This window comes from Gavia stellata, chromosome 16 (assembly GCF_030936135.1).
Source record: "Gavia stellata isolate bGavSte3 chromosome 16, bGavSte3.hap2, whole genome shotgun sequence".
NCBI lineage: Eukaryota > Metazoa > Chordata > Aves > Gaviiformes > Gaviidae > Gavia > Gavia stellata.
In genome coordinates this window covers 1,451,882-1,479,016 of record NC_082609.1, presented here as the reverse complement: position 1 = coordinate 1,479,016, position 27,135 = coordinate 1,451,882, and the positions used below count along the sequence as shown (strand labels likewise).

General features: G+C 51.6%; 1 protein-coding gene across 3 annotated transcripts in view; it reads left to right on the top strand.

The window, feature by feature from the left end:
* Nucleotides 1-27,135, top strand: part of ARHGAP26 (Rho GTPase activating protein 26) — a 151,788-nt gene that overhangs the window by 117,659 nt on the left and 6,994 nt on the right. Inside the window, exon 21 of one of the 3 annotated variants that reach the window (XM_059825153.1) lies at nucleotides 25,545-25,655. The exons of 1 other annotated variant lie outside the window; for it this stretch is intronic. In XM_059825153.1, coding sequence (XP_059681136.1) covers nucleotides 25,545-25,655 — 111 coding nt within the window. Of the gene's footprint in view, nucleotides 1-19,505; nucleotides 20,252-25,544; nucleotides 25,656-27,135 lie in introns of those variants that run through there. One more of the 3 variants, XM_059825155.1, reaches the window with a different exon arrangement.

The following is a 27,135-nucleotide window of genomic DNA, read 5'->3' as shown; positions in this document are numbered from 1 at the left end:
AGGAATACACAAGTTGTCAGTCAATGTTGAGCTAAAGGTTGAAAAGTGAGTCTTAAGGTGAATAATACCACAAGGCAAGTATTTTCTTCTCTATAACCCAAAATACTTAAATATCTTTAATCCAATCTTCCAATGAGAAATGCAGTGTCTGACTTCATTTTATTCTTTTTAAACAGTATGTATAGATGTCACTTCAGCCCCTCCATGCCCGCTTACCCACGAGCACAAGTCTGTGCCCGTGGTTTTGGCAGGTCCGTGGTGTTTTGCCCTCGGTGGTCAGCGCTCTCTGGGGGTGTTGCTTTGCAGTGGCGAGGATGAGAAGGGTGAGGAGGGCTGCCAGCAGCGGGTCTATCCCCCAGCCCTGCCCCGTGGCTGTTTACAGGCTGCAGTCTGGGTCAGGGCAGGGTGTCTGAATGGTGCCAGTGTCCCAGCGGCTTTGTCGTTGCTGCTCTGTGGGACTACCCAAATAATATCTGTATAAAGCCGCTTCTGTTTTTTTAACCAGCTGAGTAATTTGGGCTTTGCAGGAAGCCTTGGGCAGCTACGCACACTGCAGTCGGTCTGTAGTATCTGTTACTGCCGTGCAAGGGGTTCTGGTGCTCCCCTGTAATTACCGGACCCACAATTAGGGTATACAGCAGTGGGGAAGGTCTCAGGGTGCCTTGCCCTTTGCGCTCCTTCAAAACCCTGCCAAATTCTCTGCTGGTCCTGTGAGACCCATCTTTGATCTCTGCTTCAGGACTTTGGGTTTTTTCTTGCGTTCTTGACCATTTTCTGTAGTTTTTTGGCCATGGACCAGGGCCATCCTGTTTGAAGACCCGTTCAGGAGCGGTTGGCTTTCCTGGCAGCCTGCCCACGAGTTGATCGGCTGCCTGAGCTGGGAGTCAGCGCTCGCCAAAATTCAAACCCTGCAGCTGAGGAGCTGTAAAAATCCAGGTGTGCGGAGGCCAGGAAGTCCCGCTTCCCTCCTTGAAAGAAAAAGGGATTTCTTTCTGAACAAGAAACTCTTTAAGAGAAAAGTACAAAAGAACCCTGGATTCGGTGTTTCCTTCCCTTCGAGAAAGGGACCTCTGCTTGCCTAACGGGACAACAGGGAAGGTTAGTAAATTAAAAGCTAATCCAGACCAGAATATGTCCTAGCCCTTATTTTCTGCTAAATGCACTGAAAAAAATGAGCTGGTGGACATTTCTGTGCAGGGAAAATGCCTTCATTAAGTAGGGCCTTTTCCTGCTTTATTCTGAGGTTCGGTGCCTTTAGGTGTTTGTACGTCTCTCGCGCCTTCGCCCGTGTGGGCAGGGTGGGCACGGTGACCCCAGAGTCCTGACCAGCCTCGCTGTCCCGCCAGGCCCGTCTCGGCTGAAGCTGTCCTGAGATGGGTGCCCACCCGGGGAGGGCGAAGGGCAGGGCGGGCATGCGATGAGCCTTTCGGCTTTAATGTTGCTTTAAAGTCTTTGCTTATGTTGTCTTGTGGCATCAGTGGGTTGCCCATCAGTGGCTCTGTGTCACCTTCTCACACGTGCTATGAAGCGGGCAGAGTGTGACATCTGCAAAGGGGAAAACACATTTTTTTTTCTCCTGTTTACAATGTACCAAACTTTGGTCTGTGCTCAGGGAAAGCTGTGACGTTGTGTTGCCCCAAAGCGACGTCCACCTTGGAGCTGCTCTCCAGCCCAGCCAGCGGCAGGGACAGCAGCATGTCCAAGACCAGCAAACCTTCATAAAACCGTCACTAGTTGCCTCCTCCCCACAGGCTGCAGCTGGATTCAGTGCTTCAACCTTCATCCTTTAAGCCCTGGTAGAGCCCAAGTGGGGTGTCCCCACACATGACGTTGGGCACGGTGGCGCCTCACTACATGGGAGCTGTGGCACAGCTACTCATGCTCTGAAAAGCTCTGTGAGAAACTGCAGGGAAGGGAGTTGTTGGGTCATTTTGATGTTCTTGCTTCTTATTAAGCTGAAAAATGATGTTCTAGTGGAAATAACTCCTGTTGATCTCAGTGGGAGACTTGTTGGAGTACAAACATTAAAGACTGCAAGTTTGGGGGATTTCTTGTTTTCCTTTTGCTGCAATGAGCACCGATGCATTCAAAGGTTGCCTTTAAATGTGCAATGCTAAAAATTGTGAGCACTCTCTGTGAAATTAGAGATGTTTGTTTGAGCTTTTGTTTACAAAAGCCTCTCAGCTCCCTTCTGAATGCTGGTGTATCCTGCAGGTCTGCTCCACGGGGAGCTGAGCCGGTTCCTAAATCCCCCTCATGAGTGCGTGCCGCTCTCCCAGCCTTTGGGTGCGATGAGCAGCAACCGGGCTGGGGCCGAGGTCTCCTGCCTTGGTGCCGTTACCCGTGTCCTCCTCCCAAGGGGAATGCAGAATCACAGAATCACCCAGAATCTCTAAGGTTGGAAAAGACCTGTAAGATCACCAAGTCCAACCACCACCCCAACCCCACCATGCCCACTAAACCATGTCCCGCAGTGCCACGGCCACACGGTCCTTGAACCCCTCCAGGGATGGTGACTCCACCACCTCCCTGGGCAGCCTCTGCCAGTGCTTCACCACTCTCTCTGTGAAGACATTTTTCCTAATATCCAGCCTGAACCTCCCCTGGAGCATGGTCCTCCTTCACCAACCCGGAGGGAAATTGTTTTGCTGCAGGGCAAAGGCTCTTCCTTCCCAGCCACCAATCGGGGTTTTACTATGGGAATGCATTTATTTATTAGGGCTGGTTTTATTTTTATGGAAAAACTGCTCTGGGCAGCAGTTGTACTCTGTGAGTCAGCAGGACTGCTGTCCCATGCCAGGAGCTGTCACTGCGGCGGCGGGGCACGGAGGGACCAGAGGGACCGGGGCTGGCTGCCCCGGGCCACCGACGCGCCAGGGAGGGCGATTTGTTTCTAAATAAGTGTTGAGTTTTTTTATCCTGCCCTTGCAGAAAACATCTTCCTTAGAAAACATGGCAAAACAAGAACCAGAAAGTGCTGTGTTTCTAGCAGAGATACGTACTTCAGCTGAAGTGGGGGAAGTTTTCAAACTAAATCGTGTGACCATGAAAAGCAGAAGATTTAAGGTTGCAGTTTTTAACATCCTTTAAAAAAAAGCACTTTGGTATGGTGGCTCTGCAGTGCGTACCTGTGAAGCCTCTGATGGGGGGTGTATCGCCGCAGATAACCAACACCTTGGCGGGTGTTTGCTATGTAGTTTTTGTTCTCTGTTTTATTGATTTATGAGTCTCATCTGTGTCCCCTGTATTATTCAAAGGCCTGTGCTGCGTGCAGGGCCCCGCCACGCTGGGTGCACGGGCGGCTGCTCCGAGCGCTTAAGTCTGGCTGAGGCCGAATCAGAGGTGGGTGCTGCAAACACGGGCAGCGGTAGCCAGATCGCGTTGCACAGCCTCATGAGAATCACCTTTTAGTGCCTAAAATAAGCGTAATACCTTAGTCTTAAACGAGCTGTTGGGGGTAATGCTGGGTGCTTCTGGCTGGCTCCTACCTGCCGCTCGCTGCAGGCTTTTACAGATGTTTGCAAAGCTGAGCAACTACTGTGTTACCGTTTGGAAAATAAACAGCGGCCGAAACGTCCCGGAGGGGGTGGATGGAGGGGCGAGGGTTCCCCTTTCCCCTCTGACAGGAGTTTCTTGTTGTGTGGGGCTGCTTTGAAGGTGGGGTGGGGCCAGGTGCTGTTTAGCCAGGTAAGTAGGTGGGCTGCATTTTTGCATTGCGACTCCACAAAATTGCCAGCCTGCACTCTTAGAAGTACGTATGTGCAAACGATACCCGGGGGGCTTCTGCCTTTTCTTTTTGAAGGGGAGGTGAGCATCAGAAGCGTGCAGGGAGGGCTGGGGTGGCTGGCAGAGCACCCAAAAGACGCAGCTAGCCTGAGGGATGCTTGCCTGGGTCCCCCAGGCGCCCCGTTTCAGCAGTGGCCGTGCACCCCTCCATCGGCCAGCCTCGGGCGAGCGCCGGGACGACCTGCTCCATCCGCACCGTCCTGCTGCTGCTCCGGAGGAGACCAGTGGCGGGCGGCTGTTGTTGGCAGGACAGGCTGGCTGCTAGTTCATGCCCAGCACGTAGGACTAGAATACTGTTATTTTTTTAACACTTTGATTTTGTTCAAGTCCTCGGCCACGTCTTTGCCATGTTTCCCAGTGGTGGCTCTGAGCGCTTATTTTATCCCCTCCCGCCCTTTTTAATATTTTACTGCCACCGCAGGACTGCTCCACTACCTCTGCTGAAGTGAAGCGCAGCCTGACAGGACTTCTGGGACGTTTCTGAACAGTTGCTTCTTACAGGTTTCTCATGCTCTCTTAGAGGCTTGTTGGTTTCTGAAGTTATAAGACCCTCTGTCTCTGGTGGAAGATTATTTAGCAGCGTTCTCAGAGGCAAAAACTTCCCGTTTGTGCTCTGCTGTCGTGACAGGGTGCCCGGGAGGACCTGGCCATTTCTGCTCGCCTGACCTTTCCTTCCCCAGCAGCGGGCAGGGATTCCTACAAACCTCCCTGTCTGCCTTTAGCATCGCGAGTCCCGCGGTACGCGGCGTGTCACCGTCTGCCGCTCTCCCCTGTGTCGGCTTGAACAGGCAGTGCTCTGCCTGTAGCTCAGCCTGCCTCCACGCCGGTTGCATCCGAGATGCAGCACGCCCGGCCCCGCGCTGCGCCGGGTACAGCTTAGAGAGAGGAGACCTTCCCGCACGTTCCCTGTGAACAGAGACAGCTCCCCACGGCACGTTTGCTTGTGCTCTCTGCGGAAGCTTGGCTATTTTTGCCGTGCGGCATGACTTCGGTTTAACGCCCTGAGGAAGCACCGTGGGCGCAAGGCGTCGAGGTGCTTGGGTGTCGAGGAGGCGGCCGGGCGCTGGGGCGGCAGAGCCGGGGAGCGGGGTCCGCAGGGCTGGGGTGAGCCCGGGGCCAGCGGGACGGGGCTGGGATGAGCTGCGGGAGGAGGCTTTACCTGTGCAGAGCAGGCACAGAAATACGCCTTTTTCTGTGGGGTGGGACTCGAGCGTCAGCTGTGTGAGTGGGTGTCCCTAAAAATAGCAGGGACCAAGCTATTAAATAGCCCGGAGCTGGGGCTCCGGCAGGCTCAGCCCTGCTTGGGGCTGACCCGGCATAACCCTGCTGGGTCTGCTTTGCTTCTCTAAAACCCCAAGAAGCCCCCCAACTTTGGAAGGGATTCCCCGAGGTGGGGAGTCCTCACGCACGAGGAAATGCCAGAACTATATCTGCCTTATGGCCCCTATGGCCTTAATTTCCCTGCCCTCGTGCGTATGGGATCTGTCCTTTAATGCTTCTTGCTTTCCCTCAGGGGGGCGGTGGGGCCCGCCGCGTGCCCTGCCGTCGGGCAGCCAAAGGGTGAAGCTTCACCAGGGCTTGTTTCAGCATTTGGAGTACATGGCTTGGCAATCTTGGTGTCTTTTTAGCGTAGGATGGGTTCATGTGCCAGTTGATTTCTGCTCGGTTTTGTGCTGGTGTGATAATTACAGAGCGGCTCCCTTGACAGAATCAACACCTTTACTGGGTGCCCTCAGAGTTAGCTTGGTAGGTGCAATCCAAGTCAAAAATAAGGAATGCAGCAAAAAAAAAATCACCTGATGAAGGAAATATCACCTGTTGCTCCCTCAAAATGAAATATTATCAGGCATTTTTGCCCAATTTCTCAAGGAATCACAGAATCACTAAGGTTGGAAAAGACCTGTAAGATCACCAAGTGCAACCACCACCCCAACCCCACCATGCCCACTAAACCATGTCCCGCAGTGCCACGGCCACACGGTCCTTGAACCCCTCCAGGGATGGTGACTCCACCACCTCCCTGGGCAGCCTCTGCCAGTGCTTCACCACTCCCTCAGGAAAGACCTTTTTCCTCATATCCAGCCTGAACCTCCTCTGGCGCAACTTGAGGCCATTTCCTGTTGTTCTGTCACTCGTCACTTGGGAGAAGGGACCAACAAGGAGATACAACCGGCCCAATGACACAGCCTGTGTTCGACGGTGTCTCCCCCTCTCCACACCTTCCCAGGCCCATCTGTGATCCCGGCGGAGTGGCGGAGGTCTCTGAAGCCGGGGTTTTCCCCAAGCAACGGGGAAGCAGGGCCTGGCCAGGGGAGGCTGCACCCAGAGCCGATGCCCACGGTGGGGACCGGTGGCGGCGCCCGTCCTCGCCCGCAGGCTCAGGGCGCCTGGGGTGTCGGAGCCGGGGGACAGGCTGAGCCCCCCGCTCGGCCAGCCAGCCCCACACATGCTGTTTGCTGCACCTCCTTCGCCCCAGGGACTCTGCCTTTGGGGAAATAAGAGCTTTGGGAAACTTGGATTTAGTCATCGCGTGTCTATTTGCATTTTACTTTATTTTCTCATTGACCAAGTATGGCTATTTCTTGCCCTCCATGGGTATGGAAAGAAATGAGGAGCAGATCTAAGGTCTAGTGGTCATGAAAAAAATAACCCAGTTAATGTAAGGAGGAGAGGTTATTCCCATGTGCTTTTGATTTACAGGACCAGAATAAATCTTCGTTAGGCATCCCAGTTAAAACTTGAACATTTCTCCTTCCCTGCCTGAAAATGAGAGAAATTTCAAGTATTAATATATTTGCAAAACAGCCTCAATCAGCGGCTTCTTAACGGGCCCGGGCCGAGCGGTCGGGAGGGGAGCTGAGGGCGGGCGGAGGGGTGACGGCACGCCGAAACCGCGGTGCTGGTGGTCAGGATGTGCCGTGTGAAGGACTGCATCTTCTCCCCATTGCCCCGTCCCTGCTCTGCTCTGGAGACCCTCGTGATCCCAAATCTGTGTCTAATGGCAGACAAGTCAGTGTAGCATCATCGATGTATCAGACAGGATAGGATGCTGGTTTTTGCAGTAAATAATCTCTTAAAAGTGCAAACAGCTTCGGCAATTAGCGGCTGTGACACACATAAGCAAAAGCCCAGGAGGAGAAGTAAATAGACATTTAAATGCTGCTGGTTCCTCGCAAAATTTAAGTCACTTTTTCCACTCTGAAAAATAGCTACGTAAACATGACACAGCCTTATTCAGCAGCTCTGCTCCCTGTACCCACACAGAATGCAGATCTCTGCAGCAAAAAATAAATTGTTTAGTTTTGCTTTTCTTTTTTTTAAACTTTTGTGGAGTCGTGAGTAGTAGGAGGGATGTGAACTTTGCTGTACCCCACTTCATTAGTCAAATTACTGTAAGAAGAAATCCTCCTCATGCCAGGAGCCGTGTCCCTACACTGGCAGCAGGAAGCTCAGCCAGGTGTGAAGGGCAGGAGGAGCTGGTGTTGGTTAGGAGTTCAGGGGAGGGTTCCTTGGTTTCTGGATGCCGTGTGAAGTTGGCAGCTAGAATAAACTTCTTTTATTTATAGAAAGACCCCCCTGAAGGCACACAGAGAGCATGGCTGGGGAGTTTCTTGCAGGCTGGGAAAGCCCCAGAACTCTTTACAGCTATATTCAGCTTTTATTTTATTGGGCACAGAGAAGCTGTGAGACAGTGCCATCTTATTCTCCGAGCAGAGCTCGATGAGAGCACAGTGAAGAGGTTACATGTGCAAGTGCTCTAAGGAGCGTTGCTCCCAGTGGGTGATACGGCGGTCGCTCTGGCACCCCAACTCTCGGCCAGTTTAACTCATACAGTGGAAGAAACCTATCCTCGAGAGTGGGTCTGTTTTCCTGTGAAGTACAGTGCTTTAAAACATCACTCAACTCACACAGTCCCGGCAAAGCCGAGCTTTCTCCTGGCTGCAGTTAACCCGTCAGCGATGCTCTCCAGGTCTGTCAGCTGCTGTCACAAAATACTGTCATTTCTGCCTTTCAGCTGAAGTTCTAGAAATGCTCAGCTGCTTTTTGGTTTCATTTGGAGTTTTTTTTACAGCTAGTTGTGATATATTGTATTGTGTGGCTAGTTGGGGAATAGAGGCGGAGAGGCCGCGGCGGTTTGTCTGAGGGGCAGCACCAGCAGCAGCAGTCTTGACTCTGCCCGCTGTCCGGCCCTGGGATTTGTATCCTAAGAGTAAATCCCGCCTGTACCACACCGGATTCAGCAGTAAGAGCCGGGATGGCAGCTGCTCAGAAGTGTTCAGTTTCAAGCTAGGAAAATGTCCGGATGCAGCTGAAGTTACTAATTCCGACCGTGGTGTTAGATGAGCTGTCGGGTGAAGTGGAACCAGCCAGTTTTGCAGGGGAGATGCTCGTTAGTCACTGCTGCGTTTTTCACACCTTTAAAATGCGAGAGAAGATGGTTAATAACGAACTGTTGCGCTCACCGGATAACATCTTGCTGACTTGGCAAAAAGATTTGCCATCCTTGTCAGCTGAATGCTTCTGCTGGGTGTCGGAAGGAGCAAAATGTCGTCATCCCGTGGGATGAGTAAGGGCGTATGGTGCCAGCAGGCTCTGGTCTGCACCTCGGGCCACAGAGCCAGCGGCAGCTCGGGAGGGTGTTAGGGGTGTCTCTGCGGTCCAGCCGAGCCAGCTGCCTCTCTCATCGCAGCGGGCTGCAGTGGCAGGGCTACGGCAGTGGGGACGTGTGCTGCCAGCACCGAGCAGGATCAGCTCCAGTCTGCCCTCGGGACAGAGCTCTGTGCCTGAGCCACATCCCGGTCTGGCAGTTCTGTTTCATCTCAGGCTGTTGCTGCCCTGTTCGGCGTGGTCCAGTCCTCGTGAGGGCTTTGGGAGCTGGCAGGCTATATATACATCCGCGGTAACATCCATGTCAAATGCTTCTTTCCCCTTTTTCTCCCTCTTTCACTACCCATTCCCATCTTCTGCTGGGACTGTACAAATAATTCTGGCATTAACTGCAAAGCGCGGCGGTGCCAGAGTGTGGAAGAGCCTCCGAAGTGCCGGGGAACTTTTGAGCTTCTGTTTCCCTCTGTGCACCAGCATTTCTTGGTGGTCAGGCTTACAGGTCGGAGCATTTCTGAAATGATCCCTTCCCTGTTATCAAATGATGTAAGTGAGGTGCAGAACCGATGCGCTTCATGGTTTCGAGCTGTGTTTTCCATATATAAGTATGTTGCCCATTTCAGAAGGATGAATGAGGTTCAGGAGATAGGAACCCTGCAATGCATTTAAAAGGAAAAAAAATATCTATAGGTTAACGTAAGACCATACAGAGACCGTCAGCCAGAGGATCTGCCCTGCACATTGTCAGGGGAGCTGGTGAACCCTCGACGCAGCACTGATGAGGGGCTGGGGCTCGGGGCGGGCTGGCGGAGGGTCCGGCTGCCCCTCCCCGGGGCGAGCTGGCTGGAGCAGGCAGGAGAGAGCAGGCAGCGGCCGCCGCGCTGCGTCCGCCCGTCCGTCCTCCGTCCAGGGGGGATTGTGGTGTGTCAGAAACGAGCCCTTACCTTAACCTGCACGGCCTCTTCAGTTCCTCTGCCTTTTGCTCACTTGCCCTTGTTCTGCAGAGGCTTTCGTGGCTCTCTTTTCTTTTGCTCATGTTGTTTATATTCCTGAAGAATAATGGCAATTAGAGGTGCAGGAGGCGCAGGAGCGGGTCCCACCCTCATCCTGCCTTCCCGTCAGCCACTTTGGGAATGTCTCTCTGAAATGGCATCTCTGGGACTTCTGTTGAAGACATTTTCTCATGAATCAAGTAGTCCTGTCCTTGAGAAACCTGGACTCTTACCTGCTCTCCCCCCACCCCAATATTCAGCCCCACTTTTAATTTGGAAAAAGACCAGGAAAATAAATACACTGGGGTTTTGTATTAATGTGTGTTGCTAAAAAAAATGGGGTAATTTGCACTCAGAAGGGTCCTCTTCCTCCTGGGAGGGAGAGCTGGTGCCCAGGAGGGTGTCCCAGGGGACGGCAGCCGGCAGGGTCGGGGCCGCCAGCCTGCTCGGGAGGTTCCCGTGGTGCATTGAACTCTTAATGCCATCCCAGCAGCGCTTGCTCTGGTAAAGGCATTTCTTTTTACTTTAGCTTAATTTTGTGGTTCTCTCTGTTGATACGAATTTGCAAAGAAAACCTTGTTGTAGGCGCAGCGTGCCTGGACTCCTGCGTGGCGATATAAACTGCCTGGTGCACTTGGGGTAGGTAAAGCGGGACCACGAGGAAATAGGAACTTGATTAACTGCGAGGCTTTGGGCAAAACAAAGCTGTTTCTTCTTCCTTCCAGCGCATTGTGGCTGGCTGGCCGGGAGCCACTGTGGCTCCAGCGAAAGCCAAGAGCCGGGAGAGGCGTTGTCGGGGCCGGCGGCTCGGGGCCGGGGCCCCCCCGGGACCCTCCTCTGCCACTGCGGGTCCTCTGTTGCCCTTCGTCAGGCGGGATCAAAGCCCTGAGCGCCCGGTGTGTGCCTGGCACCGTTAGGTGACACATGGCGAACCACAGCTGGTAACTGCTCGGGCGGAGAGAGGCGTCTCCCGCCAGCCCTGCTCTGTGCAGCCGTGCAAAGCTCGCCCAGACCCCGAGACGCAGGGCTTTTGCCTAATCTGGGTTTTAATTGCGAAGGCCAGCCTCGAGGGGCGGATCTTCCGACTGCCAAACAAAAAATGGCATTTTTTAGGGGTGAGGTAAAATCTTGTAATTATAGCTCCTCCAGAAAAGCCTTATCTAAATTTCTTTTTAAGACGAGCCGACCTGTTCTTGACTGCGGTCTTATGCTGGGACTGGGGTTTTTTCACTGGGCGTTTGTGGTCCCAGCGGGGTGGGATGGCCCGGAGCTGGTGCGAGAGGTGCCCTGGGTGGTCCTCAGCCCCGGGTCACCAACCTCAGGTCCCCAGGGAAATTGCTGCTCAAAGCATTGCCTTCCAAGCAGCGTCATGATACACAATTATTTTGTCTTTCCCTCCCTCGATACCTCCTCGTGCGGCTGGCCGGGGTTTGCATCTTTTCTGTCTCCTAGCAGAGCTGTGAGGTGCTGCTGCGTTGCTTGTGGAAATGGGGAAGAGCCCTGGGACACCCCTAATAACAGATCTACACCCGACTTTGTCTGGAGGAGCAGAGGGTTCTCGCCCATGAAACTGCCCTCAGCAGCAGAAAGTCAACATGTGGCATTTGACGTAGATTGAGGTGAAGTTACTCCAAACGCGTTTGTTCCCTCTCCTGTTTGCAGGCACAGGAAATATTAAAAGGTTGCAAGAGCAGGACTGGGGGCAGCACAGCAAAAATGGGGTGTCGGGTTCTGTGCCAGGAAGGAGAATGAGTCCGCTGCAGAGGCTCACCATGAGCATGGTTTGAAGGGCACTTGGCGGCACTGCAGCGTGGGCTGGGACCCGGGGAGAGGGGAAAATGCCAAATTTCTGCAACAAAAAGGCAGATACTCCGGCTGGCAAAGCGGGTTTCCTACTCCGGTTACCTGCCGGAGGACCCAGGGGCATTTCTCTGCGCTGGGCCAGGCAGGGGGATTTAGTCAGGCGTCTCCAGGGGTGCATTACATTTTGTATTTTAGATGTGGGGTTGGCTTCGTGCTCAAGAGGATTAGAGATTATTTCCAGTTTAAAACAGAAACCGTCTATCTCCCAGTTTTCTTATTTGAGAAAAGATCCTAAAATTCCCAGTCTGTTGCTTGGCTTGTTCCAGATGACATACTATTCAAAGTATCTTATGACTTATTTATTTTTTTTGGTGCAGACTGTTGTAAGGGTGTCTGTATGTTTGGGTTTTTTAAAGCAGTTGTAACTTGGGAGTCCCAGATTGTGCCTGCAGTTAGAAAGCTCTGTAAACTTTAGTGATTCAAGGGTCTGGCAAAGCTCTCTAAACCCGTTTCATGAAGAACACAAGCAGCGTACTCAGTAGACTCCGCAGATAAATATACTTGAGGCTCAGCTGCTGATGGCAATACATTTTAAAGCTTGCATGTATATATGCGTATACGTAGATATTTCATAATTCTTTCCTCTGTTGTGTTTAAATAGTCCTGGATTTATTTTCTAAGCATCTGTACGCTTCCATGAGGTATTTTAAGATACATGAAAAAGAATGATGCTTGTGGGCCACAAGAGCAGTGACCGTGTTTTGGGAGGGCAGAGGGAAATTACAAACTTCCATTCGAGGCGAGATATGTAAGGCTGTTCGGCCAAGAGGAAAAGTCCAGTGCTGAAGGGACGCCAGCTCCCCCGGCAGCTCTGCTCGGCGGGCTTGTTGCTTTGGGCTTACGGAAGGAAAAGGTCGAAGACGGGTGGTTTATCCATTTTTCTGCTGTGTGGGCTTTTCATATGCCCCAGCGTTCGGCATAGCAAGTTTTCAAAGCTTTAGTTCTTTCACTTTTTAGTTGGCTCTTGGTCTAGAAACTTTCCACGAATTGAACTTGAAAATTAAGCCAAATATTCTCGTAAAATAAGTCTCCAGTTCTGTGGCTAGCCCCATGTGAACTAGTACGTCAAAACATTTTCTACAGGCTCATCCGTTAAAACAAAGGTAGTTTGTCAGGCTGAGGGCCCTTTCACTAACGGGGTCAGGCGCTTACCTTCCTCTCCTCAGCAGGAACGACTTACGTGGTGCTTTGGATCCGCTGCTTTGGCGTTACCATGGCCGTGCTCCCCGGGGCACCGCTGCCCGCTTGGGGTGCGCGGGCAGCCGCAGACGGACAGACGGCCGGCCGGCCTCTTCAGAGGCTCCACGTTCCAGGCCGTCGCGCGGCTCCTCCAGCCGACTCCCGCTGTCCGCAGCTTTTCCCGGTGCTGCCTCTCAGGGGACTTTTCAGAAGTTTCTGCCTTTGAACAGCACCGCTCTGTGTGATTTGCTCTGGGAACATCTAAGGGTGCTTCTCGCAAACTGAATTCAATTAGATCTCCCTCCAAGAGATCTAAAAAAGCACCTTCAACTTCAGCAGCACGTACGCTGAAGAGACAGCTTTCTTGAAAGCCCGGGAAAGAAAATACAGACATTGCACTTCCATTGCTTTCTTAATTCGTATAATTAGTGTGGAGATAGCGGCATAGCAGTATTTTCTTCAAAGAAACTGCCTCAGACAAATATTGGCTAATGGAAATTTTACTTTCAAATAAAGCAGTATTTGAAAATACATTAAGGCCATTGTGGGGAAATGGATGCAGGAATCAAAGATGCTACAACAAAGCCTTCCCTGGGGCAGCTAGCAGAACAGTCTGTATGTTGTTATGAGCTGATGTGCAGATCTCAGACTCATCTTCTTGCTGGCCAGTCCCTTCTTTTTCGCTTTTCCCATTCCTGCCCGCCGTCCCCCGGCTCCCCTTCGGTTTCAGCTGCAGGCCCCGGGCGTGCTTTGCTCCGTGGCTGCCGTGCAGCACTCAGCCCCTGCATCCCGGCTCCGCTTCGAGGGCCTCTGCTCAGTCTGCATCTGAGTTTCTTTTGGGCAGAATCTTTCAGGCGTGAGCCTAGCCAAAATCTTTACTGAGACTGCTGAAAGCGAAATGATAGAAATTAGGTCTTTCTGCCACCTGGGTCATCACAGTCAAAATATTTTAAAGAAACGTCCGAACGCGTTCTTTCATTCCTCTTTCTGCAGGCAGATTTAATTCAGAATCAAGGATGTAGCCTAGACTCTCCCTTGTAAAAGTCTTTTGACAAATGTGGGAGTGTTTTCTGAAGGCAGTGCTGGTTTCCAGCCCTACCACACAGGCACTGAAAATGCTGAAAATGTACCAAACCTCCCCAGTCGCCCAGCAGCTACAACTGCAGGGCTGTGAATGAGCTGGGGCCGGCGGCGGAGCGGCGCGTGAGCGGGGTTCAGATGGGGACCACCTCCGGGGGCGGCTGTCCTGGGGCCGGCCACCACCTCCTCCCGCGCGATCCGATTTCCCGGCAAAAAGCTGACAATTTCCCCCCAAGGGGCAGGAGGAAAACAGGGCTGCTCGCTCACAAAGAAATCCTGTCTCCCTCTGAAAGAAGATCCTTGTGCCTAATTAACTTCATAAATTAGCTGGAGCTGTAACACCACCACTTTAACCTAAAATGGAGGTAACCCAATCTCCCTCGTCCTTTCTGCCGCCGTAAGGGATCCTGCCTGCCAATTAATTTGCCCTTGTCCGCTTTCCGTCCAGCTGCATGTTGGCTGTGCACAAGCCGCTGTGCAGACACTGTTGACAGGGCTGTGCTAAGCTGGGAAATTATCAGTAGCATAAGAACCGCCGCCAATTATTCGCCTGCCCCCGCGTGCTGGCATCGCTCCCCGCTTCGCCCGGCTCAGCCCTGCGGCTGCCGGCACCTGGCCGCGGTGGCAGCCGGCACCGGCGAGGCCGGCCGGGTTTGAGGCGGACCGCAGACTTCCCGCAGTGAAGGTGTCCCGGCTGCGTTCACCGGACAGTGGGAAAGGAAATCACAGGAGGAAGGAGCAGTATTTCATCTTTTGTCGTTGTCTGCACCGGCGCTTGGAAAAACACGAACGCAAGCAGCCACATCCCCTGTGGAGGAGAGGAAAATCCCCTCCGGCTTCTGCCCGCGCCGGGCTGAAGGAGTGGGAGTCGGGGGAGAGGGGAGGGAGCTGCAGGCATGGAAACAGAGCTGCCTGCTTTGAACAAGCGCCCAAACCTCGCTCCTGGAGACTCTGCCGGGGACCTCCGAGGAGCAGGGAAAATTTATCCCCTCTTTAAGCAGAGCCGGGATGCCCGTCCATCCGCCAGCTGCCCCGTGGCATCGTGGTGGGGGTGGATGTGGGAAAGCTTCAGCAGCTGCCTGCCTTCCGCGTGCTCTCCAACAGCACCGGCCTTCGGGTAGCAGCACGGGTCTTCGCCCTGCCTCGGTGATCGCACTCTCTACTTCGGAGGAGCGGTGCCGTAGTCAGGAAGGGTTGGCGCAGGCACGTTCACATGAGCTTGAAGGCAAAGAGGTCTCTCTCTATACGACAAAGCCAAGACTGAGCCGGAGCCGTGCTTTGAGGACCACAGGGGAGTTGGGGCTCTTCCAGCCCATGCTGGTTTGCCCCCCAACCGCTGCTTCTTCAAGTGATGACGCCAACTAATCATCTCTGTCCAACAGATCTGTAGCTTTTAAGTATGGCAGCCCAAGGCAGGACTTAAAATTATGTGTCTTTCTGTGGCTTTAGTTGTGTTTGACACGATAAAAGGTGTTTTTCAGGTCTCTTACCAGAGCCAGGCTCTTCCACGTGTAATGGTGTGATACCCACGTGGTATCAGTGCCTGCAGTCTCCGCCCTTGGAGGTTTCCAAGCCCTGCTGGATGGACCTGCGCCGGTCTCACAGCCACCCCTGCTTGAGCAGAGGGTTGGGTCAGGGACCTCCCGGGTCTGCCCCGAACACCTCGGGGTCTCTGGGCACAGCAGCGGGTGCCGCCCACAGGGAGACTTGGGAGAGCACTTGGAATGTTACAAATAGAAGTGAAAAAATAACCAACCAAAAAGAAGTTAAGTGAGTGCATTAATCTTCACTGTGTTTGATTAATGGGAAGGGAGAAAAGACTCCGTTTTCAGCTTGATTGCAGGCAGAGGAATTGAGGTTGGGCCAGTAAACTGGGAGGGTTGTCATGCTCACACCTCCCAGCTGGGCTGCACTGGGAGGGGATGTGCAACTGGAGGAGGAGGATTTTGCTGATGAGAGCTGATGAGGCAAAAATCTTATTACAAAGTTTGGGTTTTTCAAGTAAAAAGAGATGAAAAAAGAAAGAACAGAACAAAACCCAAACTTCTTTTGATAAATATGATCAAATTGGATCATTTCTGTATTGTAGTCTTCGGGTTTTGGAGTGAAATGTTCTGATCAGCTCTCTATAACTGAAGTTTGCAGAATACTTGCAAAACAAAGCTGTACAAGAACAAATACACAAAAGGAAATCAGGCAAATCAAGTAAATACAGAAAATTATTATGTAGTGACTTTACTCACCCATTATTCTCAAACCACTTTTACAGGCCAAAATAATCCTCATTGTTTTTCCCAATGTGTATGACTTATGTGGGCAGGTGTTAGTTCTTTACACTGCTTGAAGAATATTTGCACAATACAAAAATAAGAGTTTTAGCTTGTGGTGCTGATGAAGGCTTAAATAAAGGGTCTTTGTTTTTTGTTAGGATTTGAGCCTGGAAATGGCCTTCTATCAAATTATGCGAGGAAGATTACTTAGCCAGGAATGAATTTTTTACGGTGTGGAGTAGCTTTTCTGACCATTTCCAGAAATTACTTAAAAAAGTAAAAGAAACTTTTCTTCTTTCAGAGAGCTGACAGTAACAGCTTGTGGGGTGGGTTGCTGCTGCCCGTCCTGTAATGACTGACCTCCTTGGCTGCTTGCAGAACATATTCCTTTTTTGGGGGGGCCACGTTAGAGTCTGAGAGCACGTGGAGCAAAATAATTAGCTCCGGGCGTCTCCCTCCGTAGCTGCCCTTGCCATACTGCAGGCAATCTGCGCGTCCCCTTGTTGGCTCCCTGCAGCAGAACGTCTCTGCCAGCAAAAGGGAGTTTTGGTTTTGGGAAATGAAGACCGATTGCCCTTGCCCTGAGCCCGAAGCCGGGCTGCTGCGGGCTTTTGGGGCCGGGGGGATGCGGGGCTGGTGCTGCGGCGCAGGTCCTCCAGGAGCCTCGGGCAGAGGGTTGTGGGGGGGTCCTCGCTGGGGTTCGGGGTGACGGTGGTTGGCAGCAAGGACAGCCTCGTCATGTGTTGGTGAGCTTTCCTGCAGCTCCGACTTTCCGTAACAAGGCCACCCTCAACTGCTTATGGCAGGTTTGAGCTGCTTACGGTTGGCAAACCGTGCTCAGCAGCGAAGCAGGGCCGCCCTGTGCGCAGGATGTGTTTACCGCAAATATTTGATCCTACCAAACACCCCCCAGCTGATCTGGGGGCTGTGATCCCACAGGGACTTTAATTGCCTTCATTTTCCAAGAATCCCATACGGTTGCTGGGGTGGCAGATGGGAGAGTTTTCTTTTCTGGGGGACGTAAGATGGCAGTGGATTGAATGCTGGAGAAAAATGAGAGATTTCTGGAGGACTGTTGAGTTCTCCTTAATTGTGAATACAGTTTGTTGGTGACTAATGCACCCAGACTTGCAGAATTACCTCATGTGTTACAAGCAGTGGCGCGATGGAAAAGATGTGACTAAGATGCTGGCTCCTGATTTACCAACACTTCCCTCCTAAACTGCTGTTCAGCTTCCTACTGGCACATTACAACTTTTCTATCAATAATTAAGAGCTTTAATATGGTTTGAAAACACTTGGTTCAACATAAAATCTGCCAGCTTGATTTTTAGTCTGCTGAGAGCCTTTTGAGCAGAGAGGAAGCAGGGAGGGGGTTATTAATGGAGCAGAAAATACAGCTGCTGAGCAAATGGTGAAGCGAGGCAGAACATGTCGTGTCCAGGCTAGGTGCCATGAAGGACCCAGAGACACGTTAGCGTGGACCCGTGGTTGCCCCTGTTCCACTGCCCTGCCCCTTCTCTTCCTGCCTGTCCCACTTCCAGTGCTGGTACGACGTTTCTGTAAGAGCGGTGACTGGTGGGTTGGTAACTTGCTATTGATACAGCAAATTCTCTGTTACAAATGAGTAGTGCAACCGTTAATGAAATGCTGTTCCATATTAAGATGGCACGATGCTCCCATCGCCTGGATCCCACCGATGGAGAAGACACCTACACACCAGTCCAGCAAGCTTCCTTTCCGCAGTGCCTCCAACGCTTACTCTGCTGAAAATGCATCCATTTCTGATTCTTGGCTTATTCACTCAACCTTTCTCCATCATTAACATCAGTCTCTAAGCTTCATGCCAGAAGGCTATACCAAACCAGCAATGTCATTACATCCCTTTGAAACATCAAGCATCATCTGTCTGTATTTGGAAATGGAAATGTCTGTTAAGTGGGACAACAAAAACGGCAGCTCTCCTTCCCAAAGTCAGAACTCTTCCCATTCTCTCTTTTATTCAAGTGGAAAAGCTTTTAGATGGTTTATGAAATGACTAAAGCAGGGAAATATTTCTACATATGGGAAATAAGCCAAGCAGCAAAGTGACAGGCAAACCAATGGGCTGGGTATCTTCAAGATTACAAAGAGGGACACGTCCATATTATCCAAAAGAAGATTCTGTAATCTGTGCTTGTGGCGACAGAGGAACTAGTAAATGGAGATGTGGGGAAAGTCCACGCTGAAGTTGAACGTTTTTGGTCCTGTTTGGTCAAATGATGTTGACCGCAATGTATTTTGGCTGCTTATTTCCCTGAGTGTGTCATTATTTTCCACCTGAATGATTATGCAGCAAGATAACTCCTGAGAGAATAACACTGGAGAGAGTTTTAGCATCATTTTTCTTGCATTTAAAGTACCAAACAGATGAAGAATCCTGCCAATTTGAAGCCCTGTGAGCTGATGGTCATGTAGAGGGTCGTGTGTGGTGCCATCACTAACCTGCAGTGCAGCTGGAGCCTTGGGGAATCACTTGCTAGAGCCCATCCAGATCTGTGCTCCGAGCTTTGCTAGGATGTGCAGCATTGCATGCACTTCACGAGCTTCGCAACCAAAGGCTGCCTGCCATTTCATTTAGCCATGTCTGCTGGTGAGCTGCAATCTTGGCCTTGTTTTAGCAGAGTGCCCTGGCATTCAGTGGTACTGTAATCGGGTTTTTTCTCGTTAGCTTTGAGAAGAGCCTTATGTTCTGCAGCTTTATTCTATAGGCACAGAACAGGAATTAAAGGGTTGGGTGGTTCCTGATGTATTTTAATGCAGTCAGGTATTGATAATGTCGGAATGGGAATATTGTTATTTATTCTTGAGGTGATTTCATGAAAGGGATTTAATTCATCAGTAGACTATGCCCATTCATAGCTGTTAGATGTTCTGTGTCAGAAATAGCCCCGAGTTCCACAAAAATAAATAACAAGTTGTAAACATTTTTGAAGTGGAACTGATGTCCTCTCAGCCAGAAGAACAAAGCAGCAGAAGTTGTCTAGAAACCCTGCTGAGAACAACTCTTCAGACCTGCAAATGCTGTGAGGACTTGAGCTGTGTAAAGAAAGTGCCAGAGGCAATCTGGGTAGGCAGATTGCAGAGGGAGAGGAATTGAAAAGAGACAAGCTATGAGAAGGGATTAGAAAAGAGATTTTTTTAGCCACAGCAACTGGAAAGGAGACCGGAGTCTGGAAACAAGAGTTGCTGCTTTTTTCGCATGTTCAGGCAGCAAGTGAGACACCAGAATGGGAAAGGCAGTGCGTACAGCAGGCACGGGCAGCAGGGAGGAGGATTTAGCCTCCAAATGCATTTCTAAGTACCCCTTGTGCTGGAAGAGTGGGATTGGCAAAGGGGCAGACGGGAGTGGAAGGCGCAGGTGCCCCCGCAGCCGGTGGGGCCGGCCCCTGCGACACGACGTCTTTCCGCACCCTGCTCTTCCCAGGGCAGTGTTACCTCCTCGCTGGGTTGCCGGTCACGGCCGCTGCGTTCGAGGGGCACAGACGGACCGGCAGGAAGGGCAAAAGCCTCGGGATGTGTTGTGCTACGGACTCATGGAGCGGAGTCCAACTCTGCTGCTTCTGTTGGGGAAAAGTCCATGCCCACCTCGGAAGACTCTAATTTTAGCCACTTCTTTGTTTCCTGCTTCTGGTATTTTTGGTTCTTAGCTTTTTTTTCTCTGTTTTGTTTCCCACTATGCACCCAACAGGAAGAGCCCCTCGCAAAGTCCTCCAGAGTAAGAAGAAGGAAAAAAAAAGTCCAGATGACATTTGCTTTCTGCAGGCAGAACTGAAAGCAGGCATCAGCCAACATTTCCCCAAAGCCTCTCACCACCTCTGCTCTTTCCATGAGAAACAGAAAGGAAATTGGATCCTACAAGAAAACTGTTTTCCAAAACGCAGAGACCTCAGAACAGCCTGTTCGCTCGCATGCACTGACTTCTCCAGCAAGACAGGACTGAGGTCCTGCAATCACATAGCTCGGAAAGGTGATACTCAAGCAGTATCTTGGAAAATAAATACCTGTATTTCACGGAAGGGAGATGAACCCTTCGTGCGCATCGTAGCCCCGCAGTCTGTAGGTGCTGGGAGGGCCGGCTCAGGCGGGGTCCTGAAAAGTCCATTTGTTCTTCATGAGGAAATGTGCTGGGAAGACCTGCAGAGCAGGACCGCGAGGCTGCGCAGGGGGAGCTTGGTCATCGTAGGACCACGTTCATCTCTTCTGTGAGCAACCTGGTTGAAACAGGATGGTCTTCATACTTAAAAATCCACATGCTGTCATTAGTTAATAGGTCTCTCAGTTGTTTTTGTGGGCACAGATAGTGTTTTCTTTGCCACCAAGGATCCAAAGACACCAAAACCCCGCTCCAGATTATTGATAGCTTCTTAGATAGAGGCCGGCCCGAGTGCTGGTTCTTGCTGTAAGGCTTTTTTACCACAAGATCACAGAAATAGCTCTCTTTGAGAATCGTATTGATTGCCTTATGCACTGTAATTAGCGTAGCAGACTGCGCAGTTGGCGGAGCAATGACAGAGCTGACTTTACGAGTGGCGAGAGCTGCATTCTTTTAAAATGATTTCATCTCAAAAAGTGCATTGGGAGTTTCTAGTCCCAGAGCCCTGTGCGGTTGGATATTCCTTCCATCGTGCAGTGAGGAGGACCGGGGTCAGTAGCGGAGGCGGTGGCCATCCCATGCTGCAGGCACACCATCGCTGATGTCCTCTTGCACACCCGGGCACACCCAGCAAGGTGTCCTCTTGCACCCGGAGCCCGCTGCCCACAGAGGAGGTGGGAGCTAGGGCAGGAGGGCTGGTGGGTGTCGGTGGCCGCTCCCAGCCATGTTTTGGTCACCAGCTCATTGTCCCCTCCAAGGCCCACCTTGACCGTGGGCCAAGCTCCTCTTCGAGAAGGGCATTGCTGTGCCATTCATTTGCCCTCTCCTACCCCAGCCTGGGGGACCTTTGTGGTCCATCAGATACTGCTGCCCACTGGGTTTGTAACCAGTGAGAAGAGGGGCTGGTGGCTAGAGGTGTCTAAGCTGTCTTAGGACTCAACCTGCAGACGGTTCGGTGGAAAGGAACCTCGCTGGAGCCAGGGGCTTGGAGGCCGGGAGGTTTGCTTCCCAAGGTAACCATCTTTGCCTATAGAAAAATCCGTGCACGAAGCAGGTAACGTGCATTTGATGAAGAGCTTTTTGAGATCACCAGGATGGAGGAGTCTGCGTGAATGGTGAGAGGCCGTGGTAAGACGAAAGGCATGTCTAGCAGGTCCTCTGCCTTCCAGGTGATAAACCCATGCATTCATATTCCATTTGCCATGCAGACATTTACTGTCTTGGAGGCTCGCTATAGTAGCTTAGCTGTATAGAGCCAGAGAACACTGCATACAGGTATTACAAGTAACGGGCTCCAGCTTCCAAAATACTGGTTCTTCGTGCAGTACTAACGGTGAAGGCAATGCTCTAGTTCCTGCTGCCCAGAGGAGAGCACTCTCCACGTCTTCAAATGCATCTAACATGCTCTCTCCATTAGAGGGCAGAAGCATGCTTATGCACAAAATAAAACAAAATTACCTGCCCTATGTGCTGTATAGCTTGTGTTAAGGGCAGGTAGGACATCATCACGACTAGCCAGACAACTACACCTGCTAGAAAGAAAAAGAAGCAGCAAGAACTGGTGCTTGAAGGGTTAATTTCTGCCTGTTGGGCTAGCTTGGTGGTCTTTGTAGCACCTCCTTCTGTTTAAAGTTGGAAATAGATTTAATGTATGGTAAGTACCAATGCCTAACAGGTTGACTAAAGTCTAAGTAATACAGGTAATTATTCATTTTTCAAAAGACTGACAGTTTTGATGATAGAAAAATGCAAAAATATTGTTTTTAAATAGTGACAATTATTAGGAGAACATTTTGAGGGTTTCTGTTAATAGTCTGCCTGTGAATGTTCCCTGTTTTACAGCCCTCCTGTGAAAGTTGTGACGCACTGCTGTATCTCATTTCTATACGCATGTAATCCTCTGACGTAATAAAGGTATTGCCCGTAATGACGAGGGGAAATCCTTAGTTTCTGTTGAATTCAGTGGCACAGCTTCTGCGAAGAGTAAGAAGCGCAGAGTTTGGCCTTAGGCAAATGGGCCTCCGCGGAGTTCAGGCCAACAATTTAACCTTCTTTAGTGTCCTCTAGGTGCCATTGCGGTGGTGATATTTATGACATGGACACTTTCCCCCTAGAAATTGGACCAAATCCACAGGCCTATCCTTTCAATTTTGAGTTGTCACCATCAGAGGATGCCAGGGAGTGCTGGCTGCCAGCTTCGCTCACGGGCGCGTGGAAGGGCACGCAGGAAGCGCCGGTGAGAGTCACCGGCCTCTCGGCAAGTGCCGGTGCGGGTGGAAGACCCAAATACCCAGAGATGAGCCTGGTGCAGGCAAGGAGGGCTTCAGAGTGTTGGTTGCACAGATGCATGAACTGGAGGGAAGCTGGTGTGCCAAGAGTGACATTTTAGGTTTAAGGTGCTAAACTGTAACTCAAGCTGAAGGGAAGAAAATGACAAGAAAACACAAAATTCAAGACTAATCATAAATATTTCCTGGAGAACCTCTTGGATGTTGGGGGAGATTGGTTCTTTTAAATAATAGAGGTTGAGGTTTTACATTCAGCTTGAAATGGAAGAAAAATGTTTGTTATACTCTCTTCTCTGTTAATATATGAAACATTTCATTCTGGGCTTAAAGAGCAGAAGCCGTGGGCTGAAACAATCAACTTCTGCTGTTGTGATCTAATAGGTATTGAATGATCATGGGTTATCCCATTACCCTTTTTACAGAGACTTCATCTTTTTATTAAAGGTTTAAGAGGCAGCGTAGGCTCCCGTGGCCACTGCCTGCGCACGAGCCTGCCCGCGCTTTGTCCCGCCGTGCGGGAACCGGTGCTGCCACGCTCCTTTTGTTCCCTTTGGAGGGGAGGGGGTTGCTTTCATCCTTTTTGGAGGTTGGGGTTTTTTCCAAGCTGGCTACTGGTCCAAGCCATGCTCCTCAGGAAGCTTCTCCTCGAGCGTGAAGGAGGCACATCACTGCACACCGCATAGTGACAAGAGGAACTCTGAGTTAAACATATCCAGAAAATGTTTTTGTAATCCCAGACAGGTATTTGGAATGAATTATATTTACAGCCTGGAGCTGAGAGGGAGGGCTGTGCCCCTCTGTGGTGGGGTTGCTGCAAGTTAAAGAACAGCAGGTGCCAATTGCTACCATGACAGTGCATCGGCGACAATATCGCACCAATCGAGACTCCCTGGTTCCCATCCACAACTTGATCCGTCAGCTGGAAAGTCAAGGAGTGATCAGTAAGACTCATTCACCCTTTAATAGTCCCATATGGCCCGTGCAAAAATCTAACGGAGAGTGGCGGTTAACAGTGGACTATCGAGGCCTGAACGAAGTCACACCGCCGCTGAGTGCTGCCGTACCAGACATGCTAGAACTTCAGTATGAACTGGAGTCAAAGGCTGCCAAATGGTATGCAACAATAGATATCGCCAATGCGTTTTTCTCGATCCCTCTGGCAGCAGAGTGCAGGCCACAGTTTGCTTTCACATGGAGGGGTATCCAGTACACCTGGAATCGACTGCCCCAGGGGTGGAAACATAGTCCTACCATTTGTCATGGGCTGATACAGAGTGCACTGGAACAAGGTGAAGCTCCGGAACACCTGCAGTATATTGATGACATCATTGTGTGGGGCAACACAGCGGAGGAAGTGTTTGAGAAGGGGAGAAGAATAATCCAGATTCTCCTGAAAGCTGGTTTTGCTATAAAACAAAGTAAGGTCAAAGGGCCTGCACAGGAAATTCAGTTTTTAGGAATAAAATGGCAGGATGGGCGTCGCCATATCCCAATGGATGTGATCAATAAAATAACAGCCATGTCTCCACCAACTAACAAAAAGGAAACACAAGCTTTCTTAGGTGTTGTGGGTTTCTGGAGAATGCATATTCCAAGTTATAGTCTGATCGTAAGCCCTCTCTATCGAGTGACCCGGAAGAAGAACGACTTTGAATGGGGCCCTGAACAGCAGCAAGCCTTTGAACAAATTAAACAGGAGATAGTTCGTGCAGTAGCGCTTGGGCCAGTCCGGACAGGACAAGATGTGAAAAATGTACTTTACACCTCAGCTGGGGATAACGGCCCCACCTGGAGCCTCTGGCAGAAAGCACCTGGGGAGACTCGAGGTCGGCCTCTAGGGTTTTGGAGCCGGGGGAGGAAGAAGAAAGGTGGGGACATTCGGAGTAATGGCGTTTGTCTTCCCGAGCAACCGCTACGCGTGATAGAGCCCTGCTTCCCTGCAGATAGCTGAACACCTGCCTGCCGACGGGAAGTGGTGAATTAATTCCTTCTTTCGCTTTGCTTCTCCGCGCAGTGTTCTTTTGCTCTACCTATTAAACTGTTTTTATCTCAGCCCACGAGTTTTCTCACTTTTACTCTTCTGGTTCTCTCCCCCACCCCACCTGGGGGGAGTGAGTGAGCGGCTGTGTGGTGCTTAGTTGCCAGCTGGGCTTAAACCACGACACCCTCTCCGCACGTGGACCACCTTTTCCTCCACCTCAGGACTTACCCTGGTGCTGTCGGAAAGCAGCTTGGCAACTTCATCCCCTTCCCATCGGAGAAGTGCCAGTTCCCCGAGACAAGGGAAAAGAGATGAAGCAATGGCCTCTGGCATGCTGTTAGCCCTGGTGCAGCCCTTTCCCTCCCTCCCTCCCATGTCCATTTGGTTTGGTGGGACCCGTAAACTGCTGCTTTTTGGTGAACCTGAGAATGACCTAAATCAAACAGTTTTGAAGGAACCAAACACTTCTCACTTGACTTCTGCATGCATTTACTATTGAATTACTATACAATTCAACTTCAGTTGACAGCAATAGCTTAAAAGTGAGGAATCAAGAGAAGTTTGCATGGGGGGAAAAAGAGTTCTTCAACGTAAAACATGGAAAACAAATCAATGAAATGTTTATAGTGCTGGTTGTAGAAGCAGGGCAGGAGCCCTGGAGCACTGGTTACCTCGATGTGAGCTGTTCGCATGACCTGTAAGGCGGCCGGCGCGCGCTGGGGTCCCAGCACAGCCCTCCGATGCTGCTGACCATTGCAAGGTGGTGTGGGCTGGAGATTTTCTCCTGCTAGTTGCCTTCAGACAGACGATAGCAGGGAAACGCCAGCCCTGGCTGGCTCCATCCTGTAGATAACGAACTCCTCTGGGCTCCCAGCCTCCAAGACCCGTTTGGTTGGAAATGTAAACAGGCGGTCGTGGCGGGGCACTGTGGATCAGGGCCCAGATTCTGACACCGTGACAACTGACGTACAAAAGGGGGATGGAGGCTGCTCACAGGCTTCATTAATGTCCAGAAATACCATCAACTATTTCTGGCAACAGTGGGGGAAAAAACCAAGGCAGGTAAGTGGCTGGGCTGCCAGCAGCGAGCAGCGAGACAGCCCTGCTCCGCACATGGGGTGTCGGGCTCGCTGGACGGGGTGATGGAGCAGGGGTTAATTGGAAGATCCAGCTCTTGTTGTCCAGAGAAATGCAGATCTGGCCTTGAAACATTTTCCAAGGTCTTGGCACTTCATTTCGTAGCTGTGTCTCATGCTCTGAATATTCCCAAGGCACTTGCTATCGTCGGATGTCGTCTGACTGTCTCTCGGTTGCTGTTTGTTTCTGTGGTTGCATGTTGATAAGGTATCTGGTTATGTCTTGCAGCCCTCAGAATCCAAGCCCAACGTCACCCCTCTCACCGTCCTGGCCCATGTTCTCTGCGCCATCAAGTCCTATGCCCACCTCCTCTACGTCCAGCGACTCATCCCCCATCAGGTCTGTTGCAGAATTCGCTTTGCTTTTTGTTGCTTTTGCTATTTTCTGTTTAATTTACTTGGTTTCCCCCACTTCACTTCCCTTTTCCCTTTGCATCCTGCTCAAACTCCCCCAATGCAGCTATCTGCACTCAGCAAGAGAGGAGCTTTCAAATGTCTCCTGCCCCAGGGGAGGCCCTTTGAATCCCCCCTTTGAGCCCCCCGGCAGGCGCCCGCCGGCCCTCGTGGTCAGGGGAGTGGGAGCCGGTGCTCGCAGGTCTCCCTCGTGGCGCTCGGCATCGCTGGTGGTTTCTGTGGTTTCGCTCAGCCATTTCAGCTGCCTGCGGTTCGCTTTACTCCTCTCTGCATCAGGTAAGACGTGTACTGCCTTCCCGGGTGCCGCGAGGAATAACAAGCCTTTGTCAAACGTTGTGATACTTCATTTTCTGGCCACTTCCCTTTTCTTATCTGGAATCTAAGGAGGGTAAAGGACATGGCGCAACACAGACGTTTGCCTGCCGGGTGCCCTTGTCTCAGGTGCTTGGGCATCGCTGGGTAAATCGATTCTGAAAGTTACAGAGAGACTAACAGAAGATTTCCAGTGGGACCCTGGAGCAGCAGGTCAGGCTGTGCTGCACGCCGGCACCGCGGGACAGGAGGCTGCACGTCCCCCCTGCGCCCTGGGGTGCGAGACGCTGCTGGCTGCAGCGGAGCCGGCACTGCCTGGGGGTCCTGTGGTTTTTGGCACGGGAGATGCAGTCGTGCCCTGAGCCCACCACGGGCAGCGTTCGTGACCTGCGCTGCAGGTACCGGGGGATGCTCACAGCGGGGAAGCCAGGGCAGCATCGCCTCTGGTCTGTGTGCAGGGTGCCCTCGGACGGGATTTCTCTCCTCCGAGCCCATGCCTGGCACAGCGGAGCAAGAGGCCGTTGTCGTCCCCGGCAGAGCGCGGCTCCCAGCCCCTTGGCAGGCGCAGGCGCGTGGGGCCAGGGCAGCAGTCCCTCCTCTGAGGGAGACGTGTCAAACCTGTTTGTTTGTTACAGGCACAGACCGAGCTCTTCCCCCACACCTACAGCCATACAAATGCTGCCTGTACAACGGCTGCTTGCTTGGCAGGGTTATTTATTTGTTTTGCTACGCGTCTGCAAAGGCTGACAATGGCGTAACACCATCCGAGCAGCCTTCCTCCTCTGGGGGAAAGAGGCTCATCATCCCCGAAACTGCACAAGGGCAGATGGGTGAAGCTCCTGAGTGCTTTGCTGGCCTTGTGCCATGCTTGGAGGCAGGAACCTGATGTGAGCGATTGCCGGGGTCCAGCGTTTCAGTCCCTGAAAGCCCTGCAGGGCTCTGAAGGGCGCAGTCGCAGCCCGGAGAGCAGCCGGCGGGCGAAGGGGCAGGCTGGGGCTGCCGGGACGCTGGGCTGCAGAGGTCATTTTGGGGGGAGGAAAACAACAACCTAAATAACTGAAGGTAGTAAGCACGAAAATACCTTTTGTTTTTCA